This window comes from Anomaloglossus baeobatrachus, chromosome 11 (assembly GCF_048569485.1).
Source record: "Anomaloglossus baeobatrachus isolate aAnoBae1 chromosome 11, aAnoBae1.hap1, whole genome shotgun sequence".
NCBI lineage: Eukaryota > Metazoa > Chordata > Amphibia > Anura > Aromobatidae > Anomaloglossus > Anomaloglossus baeobatrachus.
The window spans coordinates 147466209-147482259 of record NC_134363.1 but is presented as its reverse complement, the minus strand read 5'-3'; the positions used below and the strand labels follow the sequence as shown (position 1 = coordinate 147482259).

Here is a 16051-nt window from a genome sequence, read left to right as displayed (position 1 = left end):
CATGATGGCTAACAGCAATGCATTGAGTGTCGCTCCACCCTCATTTGTTAGCCTGTTAAATGCCACTGTCAACCTCTGACAGTAGCATTGAACACACGCTGGTGGGGGGGTCGCATCATATTAAGCTCCCATTGTCACACCTGTGACATGATTGTGGGGTGCTGATGGGTTGCCATGAAAGCTGGGGAACACCCCTGTGCGAAAGCTTCCTGTCCCTGTCATTGCAGTACTCCTGTGAAAGCCAGCTTGCAGCTGGCACTCATAGGAGACTGTGGTTTTTTTTTTTTGCTACACCTGGTAATGCTGATTCACTACTATGTATACTACAAGTGCTAAAGGTTCCCGTGCCTGTCACTACGGTGCTCCTGTGAAAGCTAGCCTGTAGCTGTCGTTCAATGGACACTGTGATTTTTATAATACATGGCAGTGCTGATGCACTGCTATGTATAGTACAATCGATCAGATGATTGCAGCTTCAAGTCTCCTAAGGGGACTAACAAATACAATAAAAACTGAATAAAAAATAAGAAAAAAATACAAAAGTTCCAATCGTGCTCTTAAGCTCAAAATAAAGCGATAAAATAATACACACTTGTTATGGCTATGCGGATGAAAAAATAGAAATGTTATAGCACTTGGAAGGAGGGGGAATTACAAGTGAAATTTTTTTTTTTTTTTTTAATTTATTATTTTTTTGGAGGGGTGGGCTTTAATAGGAAACGTTCTTTTCATTCTTCATTAGTAGAGAGGAATATTAATATTTACTTATTTTATTTTCCCACTGCCTAGGTACCTGCAGAATCACCTAAATAACCTGTTTGCTGGGGCCTGGGAGCCCAGGGACACCTCACCTCTTCCTGTCTTCATCCCTAAGGCCACCACTGAGCAGGTAGTTGGCTCCCTGATGGTGGGGGAAGTGGGGGGGGGGTCTGTGAAAAGCAGTCTATAGTGTTATTTATGTAATTGGTGGATATAGAAGATTCCTCCATTTCTCTAAGTTTTATTATAAAACTTTGTCTATGACTTTGCAAAGTCATCAGTGATTCTGAGTTTCTGATTTGCCTAGTATTTTTTTTCCTGAACATTAGAGACAGGCTTTGGCCCCTTTAGGCCCGGTGCGCACTTACCGGTTTTTTCCCGCGGATTTCCTGCGGTTTTGATGCATGTTTCGCTGCAGAAAATGTTCATAACATCTCTGCAGTGATTCACCAGCAAAACCTATGGGGAAAAAAATGCTGTGCGCACTATGCGGAATTTGACAGCTGCATGTTTTGCTGCGGGATTCCCGCAGCAAAAACAATTGCATGTCACTTCTTTTCCACAGATCCCTGCGGGATTTCACTCCATTGACTGCAATATAATCGTGAAATCCCGCAGGGAAGTGATGTCATTATGACAGGAAGAGGAAGCGGAGCAGAGAGTAAACACACACACATCACTCACACACACATCACTCACACACAGACATAAAGAATACACATACAAATCAAACGGAAATATAGAAAAAAAAAACACGTGTGCCCCGCCGTATTTTTACCTTCCAGCTGAGGTAAGCACACAGCGGCGGCCCGGTATTCTCAGGCTGGGGAGGGCGAGGGGCAGGGTTAATGTCCCCCGCCTCCCTCCCGCAGCTGAGACTATCAGCCGCAGCTGCCCCGGGACTGTCGCATCCATTATGCGGCAGTACCAGAGTTTCCCCGGCTCTTCCTGCTGCCGTGATGCGGTGGCAGACAGAGTAATAAGGAGTTAATGGCGGCGGATCGCCGCCACTAAGTCCAGACTTGATCATGGCAGCGTCTATGTGACAGCTGACATGATCAACCCGTAAGTAAAGTGAAAAAACACACACCGAAAAATCCTTTATTTTAAATAAAACACAAATAAGCCTCCTCGTTCACCCTTTTATTAACCCCTCCCAAACACACAGCTCCGGCGTAATCCACGTCCTGCGATGCTTGCATCCAGCCGCGACTGACACTGACACACTGCTGAATGCAGCTTCGCAGCGAGCCTGCAGAGGTAACCACAGGGCATTTCCCACGGCCGGTAATGTGAACTCACTACCGCTCGGGAGAAATGCAGCTATCTATCTATCTATCTATCTATCTATCTATCTATCTATCCCTCTATCTATTCTTCTATCTATTTATCTGTCTATCTATCTCAGAAGGAAATGATTTTTTTTTTTTTTTTCTTTTTTCAATGTGCTTTACTGCATTGAATGTAATAAAACACATGTACCAGCCCGCACGCGGCAATACCGCAAACAATGCCGCGGTAAAACCGTGGCAAACCGCATGCGGTTTTCGGGTGTGGTTTGTAGCGTTTTTTTACCGCGGGTGCGGTAATCTTTCAATGCCTGCGGAATTTTCTTGAGAAAATTCCGTATTCCAGTGCGCACAGAGCCTTACTCTCAAAGTCTTGCACAAATACCAAATTTCTCGCCCTCCAGAAGTTTAGGCTTGGATTTTCTATACGACTTAAACCAATGTTGCATCTATTTGTCCTGCAGATCCAGAAGTGTGTGGAGTTGTTGAGCCGTGCTAAGAAACCGGTCTTCATCCTGGGCAGTCAGTGCACGCTGCCCCCGACACCTGTGGACAAACTCAGGTACTGCAGCTAAATAGCCTAAAGTAAGGCTTTGTTCACATGTTGCATTTTTCATGCATTTTTTTTTTTTTTTTTTTTCTACACCCAAAACCTGCTCTTGGCAGTAAAAAAGCCAATTCCAAAAAGCAGGCTGCTCTGTTCACATTTTGCTTGCAATCAGAAAAATGGTACATTTTCATATGAAAGCCAAACACTACTTCGAAAAAAAAAATAAAATAAATACGGAGAAAAAGGGACCAGAACAGTAAAGTATAACACCCAAAATTGATGTTTTTTGTTGTTCTTCAGGAAGGCCTTGGAATCTTTGGGAATTCCGTGTTTCTTGGGTGGAATGGCCAGAGGCATGCTGGGAAGAGACAGCCCCATACATATACGTCAGAACCGAAGGGACGCCCTTAAGGAGGCGGATTTAGTAATCCTAGCTGGTAAGGAGCTGCGCCCGGCTACATTAGGCATACAGTTACTTTTAAAGAATAACTAAACTTTCACTTTTTTTTTTTACAGTGGAAATTTATGAAACTTTGCAAATCACTTCCTTTAGAGAATTTGTCTTCAATCGTTAAAAAAAAAATACTGTATATGGCTTCCAAACTTCTGTCTTTCCAATCTCTCTATTTTTCTGTTTTCAGCTTCATTGATATCCAAACATACTTATTTGGAGTACAGATGATGGCAGTGATCGGTCATCTAAGCACCTTTGTCATTAACTCTGAAATTAAGCTGCTGCAGGAGATTTTTCTGATAGGCAGAACACTCGGAGGAGAGACAAGTGGGGGGGTAGTGATGAGTGAGTTCATTTGGAGTACAGATGATGGCAGTGATGGGTCAGCTCAGCCAGCATCTGTCTCATTAACTCTGATATTAAGCTGCTGCAAGAGATTGTCCTGATAGGCAGAACACTCGGAGGAGAGACAAGTGCTGATTAATGATGAGTGAACTCATTTGGAGTACAGATGATGGTAGTGATGGGTCATCTAAGCACCTTTCTCATTAACTCTGATATTAAGCTGCTGCAGGAGATTGTTCTGATAGACAGAACGCTCAAAGGAGGAGAAAGATATTATGGCAGTGATGGGTCAGCACGGTCACTTGATCAAGCATTGGGGTTCTCGGGCGCGACTCGAGTACAGAGTATAATCAAAGTCAATGGGAAGCTTAAGCATTTTTAAACTCTGCTCAATCGAGTAACGAGCAGTGGTGAGCACACTTGCTCATCACTACTGCTGACCCATCACTGCCATCATCTGTAGTCCAAATGAACATGTTCTGATATCCATGCATTTAAAAACAGAACATACTTTATTTGAGTTCATTGGATGACACTAATGGGTCAGCACTAGTGATGACCAAGCGTGCTCGTTACTCAATCGAGCATTGAGGTTCTTGGGCCGACTTGAGTACCAAGTAACATAGAAGACAATGGGAAACTTGATCTTTTTAAAACTCTGTTGCTCGAATGAGTAATGAGCAGTGGTGAGCACGGTCACTCATCACTAGTGCTGACCCATCACTACCATCTGTACTTCAAAAAACTATGTTCTGTTTTCAATTGCATTAATATCAAAACGTGCTCATTTGGGGTACAGATGATGGCAGTGAAAGGGTCAGCTCCACACCTGTGTCTTATTAACTCTGGGGATAACCACCTGTAAAAGTGGGTCTGATAAGAACTACAATAATGAATGTTGGCAGTGAAAGGGTCAGTACCTGTGTCCTACTGAGTGTTCTGCTTATCAGGCCAATCTCCCCGGAGTTAGTGACACAGGTGCTCAGCTGACCCATCACTGCCATCAGCTGTACTCCAAATGACTGCATCTGATATCAATGCAAATAGAATGCTTGAATTCGAATTTTTAACTCCAGACCGTTATTTTTGTGCATAAAATTAAAGTTCCAGAGGTGTGAATTAATGGTGGGAAAGGTCTACGGAGCTAAAGTTGTGACATTGCAGTCAGATTTCCGCACAAGGACAAGGCTGATCAAATGAATGAACTTTTCTAACTTCGAAGTTTTCCCAATCACTAATGACCTCCTTGTTTTTTTTTTTTCTTTTCACAATTCAGGCACAGTGTGTGATTTTCGACTTTCCTATGGCCGCGTGTTGAACAGACGTAGTAAGATCATCGCGGTAAACAGAGATCGCTGTCAGCTCCTGAAGAACTCCGATATGTTTTGGAAGCCGACTGTTGCTATACAAGGTAAAATGTCCAAGTCTGAAAAGGACTCCCATTGATCATAACAAGGCTTTACCATATAGCGCCAACAGTCCTATAGCGAATGAATGAAGCTTGCAGAGTTCTGCAGACCCCCGGGCTTCAGATTGGTGGGGGTCTAAGTGATTGGTGAGTCATCACATATCCCATGGATAGGGGATAACTTATAAACTTGGTACAACCCCAGATTGGAGACCATACAAAAATTAAAATTGGGGCACGATATTTCCAAAGCTGGATGGTTCCATAGATGTATTGATAACATGATGGGTCAGTCACATACAGGAGGACTCAGAACTGCAGGGAGATTCCTGTCCCAGTGTTTGCATTAGTCTGTGCACCCCTCCCTCTCAACTTGGGAGCTGACACTGGGAGAGAGATGCGGGCGGTTACAACTACTGGGGATGTACAATTTTATTCACTGTCCGTAATGCTGTACATCCTCTGTGCATTGTATAGAGGGGCTGTAGAAGCAGGAAGCCCCCTATTGTGGGTGGGAGCCAACCCTGCATGACACAAAGATCCACACTTGGCCAGAGTTTTTATTATGATTTGTATTATGGACCTAAATTTAGGTGTGTGTGTGTGTGTGTGTGTGTGTGTGTGTGTGTGTACTAGGATTTATGTGAAATATTGAGCATATACTTTTAAAGAGGACCGGTCACTTCCTTTAAAACATTTAATTAAAACCTTCTAAAAATCGCTGCGCTCGATTGATTCTGGCGCTCTTTTCCATTTTGCGCTACGTCACTCCATTGCAGAGATATTCACATTTGTTCCTTTTGGAGCGCACGATGAGAAATCTTTGCTTGTAGTGCAACTGGGCAATACTTCAGAATCTTCTTTGGGGATGTGTGCCAATTCCAGCTCAGCAGTTAGCCTGATAGTATCAGATGCTGGTGAGCCATGATTGGCATCACTTGGGAGGAAGGCATGAAGGTGCCCGTCCCCAGGGATGACACTAAAGAAATTCCTAGTTAGACTACAAGCAGAAATTTCACATAGTGCGCTCCAGAGAAACAAATGTGAATATCTCTGCAATGGAGCGGCGCAGCACAAAGCAGAAAAGAGCGGCAGAATCCGGGAAGCTCAGGGATTTTTAATAAAGCAATTTACTGGTCCTCTTTGAGCGTATAACCCAGTATCCGTTTCTCACCAGATGCTGAGGTGCAAGTATGAGATTCTTTATTACCATGTGGCTATAATGAAACCCAATTCTTGTGGAGAAGCAACTATCTTCACAGCAGATGTTTCCCAGACCATGTTTTTCTCTTCTAGGAGATGCTGGATCATTCATAGTTGGCCTCGCAGAGGGACTCCGGGGGTACATATGTCCCTCAGACTGGACAGAAGGCCTTAAAGCTGGAGATATAAGCAAAGAGAAGGCAAACGAGTAATGTATCACCACTATGGATGAAAATGCATGAGTGAATCATATTCTTACATTTGTATTGCTAATATATGGTATTAGGGCATCTATTCTGTGTTTAAGGAAACTTTTGCTAGATTTATGTTATTTTTTTTTTATGGTTTGGTGTTGAGTTGAGATTTCAACATTTCCAAGTTGCACTTTTAGGCCTAAGCCACACGGCCATAAAAACGGTGCGAGTGGAGTGCGATAAAAAATCGCATTCCACTCGGCCCAATAGTAGCCCGTGTCAGCATCCATGAGCCCTAATGGGACCGAGAAAACACCGCTTTCTCTCGCACCCATTCAAGTCTGAGTCGAGAAAAATTGCACTGCACTCGCGGTACACCGGTGTACCGCGAGTGCAGGGCGAGAATGGCAATAGCCGGCTACGGAGGAGAGAAGGAGAGAAATCCCTCCCTCCCCTCCGCAGAGCTGGCCCGTCCCCTGCAGGTGAGGTTCGCTCGCACGATCGGACCTCAGTCGCAGGGACACTCGCATGACACTCGGCTCCTGCTGTGCTGCCAGCGTGAGTCGAGTGTCATGCGAGGATCGCACTAGTGCCCCGTGTGGCCTTGGCCTAAGTATACGGCAGACCATCTAAATGTTAGGCCTGTGTCGTCCCTGCTGGTACATCCAACAATGGCCAGTATGGCGATTGCGTATCCCCATTTTTCTCTGGTCACATGACCACATGCGCCCTATTGTTCCAATCTCCAACATCATAGACTTGGAATATATCAGCAGCATGCATTGCTCGACCGGCCGCTCCATTCAACTCCTAACTGTAATCTTGGCACCCGGGGAGGATGAGGAACACTAGTCTTCCAGTCTCATTTGCGGGATCTGTGCTCATGTGACATTTATCACATCATAGGAATATACCTTTTAAAGGAAATCTGTCACCAGATTTGTCCCTTTATAAGCTGCGGCCACCACCAGTGGGCCCTTTATACAGCATTCCAGAATACTATATATAAGAGCCCAGGCCGCTGTGTAGAATGTAACAAAATCCCTTTGTTATACTCACCTAGGGGGCAGACGGGTCTGATAGGCGTTGCGGCTCTCGGTACAGCGCCTCCACTCTTCCATCCATCACTGTCCTCCTTCCCAGCCCCGTGTGGATGACGTGTCCTACATCTTCCACACAGTGTCCTCCATTGTTCTCCTGCACATGCGCACTTTGATCTGCACGGCTGAATGCAGAGGAAAGTACTGTAATGTGTAGGTGAGGGGAAAGGTCAAAGACCGCCCGCCCATGCGCAGTACAATACTTTGCTCTGCCCTCAGCAGGGTGGATCAAAGTGCGAGTGTGCAGAGTACAATGGCAGACTCTGTGTGGATGATGTAGAAAGCGTCATCCACACGGGGCTGGGAAGGAGAACGACTATGGAAAGAAGAGAGGAGGCGCCGGACCGAGAGCAGCGACACCCATCGGACCCGACGCCCCCTTGTGAGTATAATATGAGGTCTTTTTTTTTTTTTTTTTTTTCCAAAACGTTTTTTGATTTTTCAAATTTGTAAAAACATGACAAGTATCATTGCAAAAGAACATTCGTCTGACAAAATGTGACATAGAGGTGGGTGATACCCCAATTTGGAGTTCCATGTTGCTGTTCGATTTAAGATAGTATACAGTAACATTAAACCAAAACAGAGGTAATGAAATATAATATAACATATGCAATACAATTCGTTAAATCTCTGTGTCGTCCCTGAATGATTTCAATTTTGCTAGCGTGCCTTGGTATTCCCAACCGTCTCGTCTCCCCCTCCCTCCAGAGCCCCCTCCTAGGTGATTCTCAGTTTACCCAGGCTGTCCTGGATATCGCTCAGGATATACCACTCCGAGTGAACAAAAGGTGCCATCAGGTTAATTATTTCTCCCTGTGTGAATTGGCTTTCAATAAAATGTCTCCATCTCACAAAAAACTTGGCTGTCAACCCATCTTTATCCCTCTCCGCTTCTAGTTTTTCCCACTTCAGAAGGTTGTGTAGTTCGCCCACAACCTCCTTTATGGATGGGCCCTCCCTTTGAATCCAGTGTTTTAAGATGCAACGCTTAGCTATCATGGCAATGTCATGCGTTATTGCGTATTTCCTCTTTTCCTGCGTGCTCGGTCCTCCTCCTACTCCTCCCTCAAAGGAGTGGAAAATCCACACCATTAAGTCTAGTTTGCTGAAAATTCCCCATGTTGACTGGGCAAATAGTCTGACTTGGTTCCAGAACCTAGCGATTGTCTCACATTCCCATAGCCCATGCAGCATATCCGTTTTCTCTTTTTGACACTTAGGACACCACCTATCCCTACCTGGTATGTTGAAACCTATAATGGCCCTATGTAGAATTCTGAATTGAGTGTCTCTCCATCTCTCATTGGTAATATGTTTCCGCACTTGTACCCATCCTCTCAGTATATCATCCACCACTTCTTCCCTTCCCAATTGTTTCCCCCACGCTTTTAAAGTCCGACTATCCTCCCGTGAGATAAGCACCCCCCTTAGTGTTCGATAAATTTTAGAGACATTTATACTTGTTACATCACATTCCAGTAACTCATCAATCGAACTTCTGTTCAGCTCTCTTCCAACCACACCCAGGTCTCCTATTATTCCATGTTTCAATTGTTCATACTGGATGACATGTGAGCTATTAAGGTTGTACTTATCCAACACTTCCCGACCTGTCATCCACCTCCTGTCCTCCACATTCATAACATCTATCATTCTCCTGACTCCCCTCTCTTTCCATCTAGTAAATAGCTTGTTTTCTCGTCCCAGGGGAAAATTTGGGAATGCCCAGGGGTTCAAGTACTTGGACACTTTCCATGAGAGCCCCAGTTTTTTCCTTACCGACTTCCATGTTAGCATGGTGTCTCGGAATATAATTGAGTTCCTTATGTGCCCTTCAACCCTGGATAGTGGGGAGTGCAGAATGGACGTCAGATCCCACGGTGACGCATATTTAGTTTCCATCGCATGATCTGAGTGCCTACTCGTTCCTCTCACCCAATCAATTACATGCCTCATGATACATACAAGATTATACCCTTGGACATCTGGAAAGTTTAGACCTCCCTCCTCTGCTGACTTCATCAGCGTACGCAGCTTTATTCTGGGTTTCCTTCCCCTCCACAGAAATTCTGTATACGCGGAGTTGAGCTTATTCACATCCTTTAGTTTTAGCAATAGCGGGATTGTCTGGAAGGGATACAGCAGCCTAGGAAAGCTCATCATTTTTATCAGGTGGCATCTTGCCAGTAATGGAAGTGGCAGACCTTTCCATCCCTTTAATTGAACTATAATTTTCCTGATTAGCGGTCCATAGTTCAAGTTATAGATTGTTTCCACCGATCTTCCTATATGATGAGGTCTTTTTTTATGTTATACGCTTTGCCCTGGACTCTTTTCTTTTTTTTTTTTTTTTTTATATACAGTATCCTAGAATGCTGTATATAAGAGCTCACTGGTGGTGGTCGCAGCTTAAAGAGGAAAATCCTGGTGCCAGGTTCCCTTTACCAAGGTTCCTCTATTATATCTTATGAACCTGCAGACAAAAAGCTGAAGAGAAAACGGAACGACATCTAAATCCTCTCAAAGTTCTGCATCTGGTGGATGAAGCTTTGCCGGAAGACAGCATCATCGTAGCAGATGGTGGAGACTTTGTCGGCAGCGCTGCTTACATTCTGCGCCCAAGGGGACCTCTGCGCTGGCTGGATCCAGGTAATATTAACAAAGCTGTCATCACATGATATATGTGCATTCATACCTTGTCAAGGTTGCCATTATTTTTGCAAAAAGTCTCTGTGCTTTAGTGTCTTCCCATGTGGTGAGAGTTGGGTATTGAGATGGTGCGGGTTGATTTGCAGGACCGGATCCTTTGTTTGGCCACCTCCTACTTGCCTAGGCGTCCGGCTCCGTCTCTTCATTATTCAGCCTGGTATAACCTCATCATTGTGGCAGAACACACATGTGGTATTGCGCCAGGCTGGCTAATGAAAAGGAACCAGGTAGGAAGCTGTTCGTATGGCTCCCTTTCGGCAGCAACAGATGTGGTGAGGCCAATAGGCTTGGTCCTGAGAATCGATTTGGACCATCTCTACTAGGTTGTGCTCAATTCTACGCCCAGAGGTATATTGGACACTTCTGTGTCCATTTTCCAGTCCTCTGTAAGTGCCAAAGCCTGATTCTGGCATTAGTAACTACCAGGTGGACACCGTTGCGGAAGAGCAGGTCATATTTGATCAAATTAGCGCCACATTTTAAGCATCGCCATATTAGTACAGTATTATCCATCTCTCGATGAGTTGCAACACGTCCCTCTGATTACGTTCTAGGGTTATATACCGCTATGTGACAGCCCATAATTGCTAAATCTCCCATAAAATATGTGAGGCTCCTAAAAATAAATAAAAAATTCTAAAAAATTCGGAGATCTTTCAGGAGCGTTCTAAGATTTCCAAGAGGCTGCTGAAATCTCATGGAAGGTAGGTTTCGATTGTGCCCAAATACACATTTAGGGGCAAGGAAAAGAAGGGAAGTCTGTCAAGAGGAGTCTGGAAATATGCTCTCTAAAATGAGGCATGGCTATAAAGAAAAATCTTTTCACCTGGTGGGCATGACGATATTGTCAAATATGTACAAGTCCAAGAACGCAAGTGATATCTAGTGAGTAAGAACCTTACCTTTTGTTATCTAAGGAAAATCGAAGGGGTATCCTCTGTGAGACTGTGACCGGGGTTATCTATGACGGCCGGTATGTCTCGCCCCGGTTGTGCTCACTCCATGATAGAAAGTAAATCCACTATAGGGTTAATGCTGTTTCCCTACAGGCTGAAGGAAGGGTTAAATAGAATCAGGAACAAGGGCAGGTGTGCCGGGTGTGGGGGAAGTGACCAGAACTTCCTGAGCTCTCTGCTGGAGAGGCACATGTATTTTGTTATGGACTTTTTGTTTGGACATTAAAACCGTGTGCTGTGAACCTTGATGCCTGGATCCCGTGTCTTCTGCTGCGCAGCCGACCGTGCTACCTCACATATGGTGGAGAATCGGCGGGCATGACAGCCGGTGAGGTGTAGCATCCATCCCTGGTGACCCAGCTGCGCATGTCCTGGATTCGAGCGACTATACTACAGCCCAAACCCGGCGACGCCATGGAGGACATACTAAAGCATTTGGCTCAGGCTAATGCACAGCAGCAACAGGCTAATGCACAGCAGCAACAGGCTAATGCACAGCAGCAACAGACCAATGCACACCTGCTCCAATCCTTGCAAGTGCAGGAAAAAAAATTCCAAGAACAGATGGAGCAGGCCAATGCACGTCAGCAGCAAGCATTGCAATTGCAGGAAAAAAGGCACCAAGAACAGATGGTTCTCCTGGCCAAGTCGATCCGTGCCAGACCGGCAGCAACAACCCCGGGACCGGGTGACGACGGCAGCGTCCGGAAAGCGGTGAGACAAGCTTTGCAAAAGATGACCCCGGGTGATGATGTGGAAGCGTTCCTGGCGGTGTTTGAGCGGGTGGCCGAGCGGGAAAAGCTGCCGACCCCGCAGTGGGCTGAGGTATTGTCGCCTTATCTGACGGGGGAACCCCAAAAAGCGTACCTGGACCTCTGTGCCGAGGACGCCATTGACTATGTGACCCTGAAAGCCGAAATACTGGCTCGGTTGGGGGTGAATACCTATGTACGGGCTCAGCGGGTAAATCAGTGGTTCTATGAGGAAGCCAAACCCGTACGCTCCCAGGCCTATGACTTGTTGCATCTTGTAAAAAAGTGGTTGCAGCCTGACACTCTGAGCCCGGCGCAAATGGTGGAAAGGGTAGTAGTGGATCGTTTTGTGCGCACTTTACCCGTCACCGTTCAACGGTGGGTCGGACAGGGTGACCCGAGTACCCTGGACCAATTAGTGTCCCTGGTAGAACGGCATGTGGCTACGCAGGACTTGATACGGGACACTGAGACTTTGCGTACCGCCCGTCGGTCCGGCCCCTCCAAGCCTAGGGCCAAGGACCCACCGCTGACAACGGTACAGGAGTCCCCTTTCGTCCCGTCTGAGGCCGCGGCCGCCATTCCTGAGGTCCGGAAGGTTCTGTACCCTAAACGACAACCCGTCAAGGGGGTTTCCGTCCCCATTAGATGTTGGCGGTGCCAGCGGGTGGGACATATGGAAGCCCAGTGTCCACTCACCACGGAGCCCATGGATTGTGGGGTTACCCGGCGGGGTTCAATGTATGCTCAGGTGGTGTGTACCGCTGACCTGGTCTCCCCAGAGACGGAGCCCCACTTGTGCCAAATACAGGTGAATGGATGTCCGGTTACAGGATTGTTGGATTCCGGAAGCTTAGTGACCCTTGTGCGATCCACCTTGAGAGCTAAAGTAAAGGCCACAGGACGCACCGTGGGGGTGGTTTGCATACATGGGGACCGCCGCGACTATCCCACGGGGATTGTCACCATCACAGCATCTTGCGGTCAGGTGCAACATGAGGTGGGACTTCTTAACACTCTTCCTTATGACGTGATCCTAGGAAGGGATCTGCCCTATTTTTGGACTCTATGGAGGGGACCCCCTAAGTCCCCTCAGATATTGGTCGGTCCGGGACCTGAGCCCTACAATCCTGAATCCGGGACACCTGCCGTAGGGGTCACCATGATAGGGACAGAGTGTGAACCCGATAGGTCGCCCCTAGAGGTATTGGCAGGAGAGGCTGAGACGGTCGAGCCCATCCCGGAGTTGGAGGTGTCCCCGGATACGTTTGGGACAGCCCAACTCCAGGACCCTACATTAATACATGCCCGGAGTCGGGTGACAGTAGTTGACGGGGTGGCACAGCTGCCCGGTGCCCAGGTAAGGTACCCCCATTTCGCTCTTAAGCAGGATTTACTCTACCGGGTAGATGAAATACGGGGAGTAGGGGTAGAACAGTTGGTGGTGCCCCAGCCGCATCGCCGGCGGGTCCTCGACTTGGCTCATAAACACCTGATGAGTGGCCACCTAGGGGTCAAGAAAACGCAGGAGCGAATATTGCAAAGGTTCTATTGGCCCGGGGTCTTTGGGGAGGTAAAACGGTTCTGCGAAACCTGCCCGGAGTGTCAGCTTACTGCACCCCTGACCCATTTTCGCAGTCCGTTGGTACCTTTACCCATTATAGAAGTCCCTTTTGAACGGATAGGGATGGATCTGGTGGGGCCCCTCGTAAAGTCCGCTCGAGGGCACCAACACATCCTAGTGATCGTTGACTATGCCACCCGGTATCCCGAGGCGATACCTCTCAGACATACTGCAGCAAAGCTTATAGCTCGGGAGTTGTTTGCTGTGTTCTGCCGGGTGGGATTGCCCAAGGAGATCCTTACGGATCAGGGGACCCCATTCATGTCTAAAGTGACCAAAGAGCTATGCCGGCTACTCCAGATCAAGCAGTTGCGTACGTCTGTGTATCATCCTCAAACGGACGGTTTAGTCGAGCGTTTCAATAAAACCCTGAAAACCATGCTAAGAAGGGTGATTTCAAAAGACGGGAAAGACTGGGATATGATGCTTCCCTATTTGATGTTTGCCATACGAGAGGTGCCACAGGCATCCACGGGGTTTTCGCCTTTTGAATTGTTATACGGGCGACATCCCCGGGGATTGTTGGACCTGGCAAAGGAAACATGGGAACAAGAGCCCACCCCCCATAAAAGTGTGATTGAACACATTTTGGGTATGCAGAACCGCATAAGCGCGGTCATGCCAATTGTGAAGGAGCATTTACAGGAGGCTCAGGCCGCGCAAAGCGGCCGCTACAATAGACAAGCCACCGTGCGGACCTTTAAACCCGGGGATCGGGTGTTGGTATTGATCCCCACGGCGGAGAGCAAATTCCTGGCTCAGTGGCAAGGCCCCTACGAGATAAAGGAAAGAGTCGGGGTGGTTAACTATAAAGTATTGCAGCCCGGTAGGCGGAAACCTGAACAAATATACCATGTCAACCTATTAAAACCTTGGCAGGAACGGGAAAGCCTGATGGCTGTTTTTTCCCCACCTCCCTCCTCTTCGGGTCGTTCACATCCGGCTCCAGCGACCTCCGGAGAGGACGAACCGAAAGTAAGGATTGGAGAAGCCCTCACCAAGCAACAGAGGCGAGAGGCCAGACGGTTGGTTCAGCAGAACCCCGATGTCTTCTCCGAGCTGCCCGGTAGGACCAGTCTGATACGACATGATATTGTCACCGAGCCCCACCTGAAGGTACGCCTGAAGTCATACCGGGTACCGGAGGCTCGACGACAAGCCATATCGGAGGAAGTAAAGACAATGTTACGCCTGGGGGTCATCGAAAAATCCCGGAGTGAATGGGCTAGTCCGATTGTCCTAATACCAAAACCCGATGGCTCCTTAAGGTTCTGCAATGACTTTAGGAGATTGAACGAAATATCCAAGTTCGATCTCTACCCCATGCCCCGGGTGGATGAGCTGATTGATAGGCTGGGACAGGCGCGATATTTTACCACGCTCGACCTGACCAAAGGGTACTGGCAGGTGCCACTAACGGAGTCCGCCAAGGAGAAAACCGCTTTTGTTACGCCGGAGGGTCTCTTCCACTATGTTGTCTTGCCTTTTGGGTTACATGGCGCTCCGGCCACGTTCCAGAGGTTGATGGACTTAGTGCTGGAACCCCACCAGGCGTATGCATCAGCGTACCTGGATGACATCATTATTTACAGCTCCGATTGGCAGACCCACTTGGAACAGGTACAAGCGGTGGTGGACGCGCTTCGAACAGCCGGATTGACAGCCAATCCCAAGAAATGTGCATTGGGACTCACGGAAGCCCGCTACTTGGGCTACGTGATAGGCCAAGGAGTGATTAAGCCCCAAATTAACAAGGTTGAGGCGATCCAGAAGTGGCCTAGACCCCTGACCACGAAGCAGGTTAGGGCCTTCCTGGGTATCGTGGGGTACTACAGGAGGTTTGTAAAGGATTTTGCGGGACTATCAGCCCCCTTGACGGACCTTCTCAAAGGCAAGAAGTCCGTCATGGTGCGCTGGACTCCGCAGGCCGAGGACTCCTTCCGGGCCCTGAAGGAGGTCCTGTGCGGACAGCCCGTTCTGGTCAACCCTGATTTCCGGAAGGAGTTCATAGTACAGACTGACGCCTCGGAGATCGGCCTGGGGGCAGTGCTGTCTCAGGTGGTTCAGGGGGAGGAACACCCCGTCACCTTCTTAAGTAGGAAGCTCACCCCTCCCGAGCGGAATTATAGCGTAGTGGAGAAGGAGTGCCTGGCGATCAAGTGGGCCTTGGAGTCCCTACGCTATTACCTGCTGGGACGGCAGTTTCGCTTGGTGACGGATCACTCTCCACTGGTCTGGATGAGGTCCGCCAAGGAACGGAATGCCCGGGTTACCCGGTGGTTCCTTTCTCTGCAGAACTTCCGGTTTACGGTTGAACACCGGGCCGGTAGGTTGCAGGGCAACGCCGATGCCTTGTCCCGCGGCCCGTGTTTGATGGCAGGAGTTCAACCCCGCACGCTTGAACTGGGGGGGGGGTATGTGAGACTGTGACCGGGGTTATCTATGACGGCCGGTATGTCTCGCCCCGGTTGTGCTCACTCCATGATAGAAAGTAAATCCACTATAGGGTTAATGCTGTTTCCCTACAGGCTGAAGGAAGGGTTAAATAGAATCAGGAACAAGGGCAGGTGTGCCGGGTGTGGGGGAAGTGACCAGAACTTCCTGAGCTCTCTGCTGGAGAGGCACATGTATTTTGTTATGGACTTTTTGTTTGGACATTAAAACCGTGTGCTGTGAACCTTGATGCCTGGATCCCGTGTCTTCTG

General features: G+C 47.8%; 1 protein-coding gene across 2 annotated transcripts in view; it reads left to right on the top strand.

The window, feature by feature from the left end:
- The window catches only part of HACL2 (2-hydroxyacyl-CoA lyase 2), a 46706-nt gene that overhangs the window by 11244 nt on the left and 19411 nt on the right, over window positions 1–16051 (top strand). For both annotated transcript variants that reach the window (XM_075327427.1, XM_075327428.1), the window contains exons 7-12: window positions 790–889; window positions 2513–2610; window positions 2899–3035; window positions 4674–4808; window positions 6102–6216; window positions 9785–9954. In XM_075327427.1, the coding sequence (XP_075183542.1) occupies window positions 790–889; window positions 2513–2610; window positions 2899–3035; window positions 4674–4808; window positions 6102–6216; window positions 9785–9954 (755 nt within the window). The remainder of the gene's footprint in view (window positions 1–789; window positions 890–2512; window positions 2611–2898; window positions 3036–4673; window positions 4809–6101; window positions 6217–9784; window positions 9955–16051) is intronic.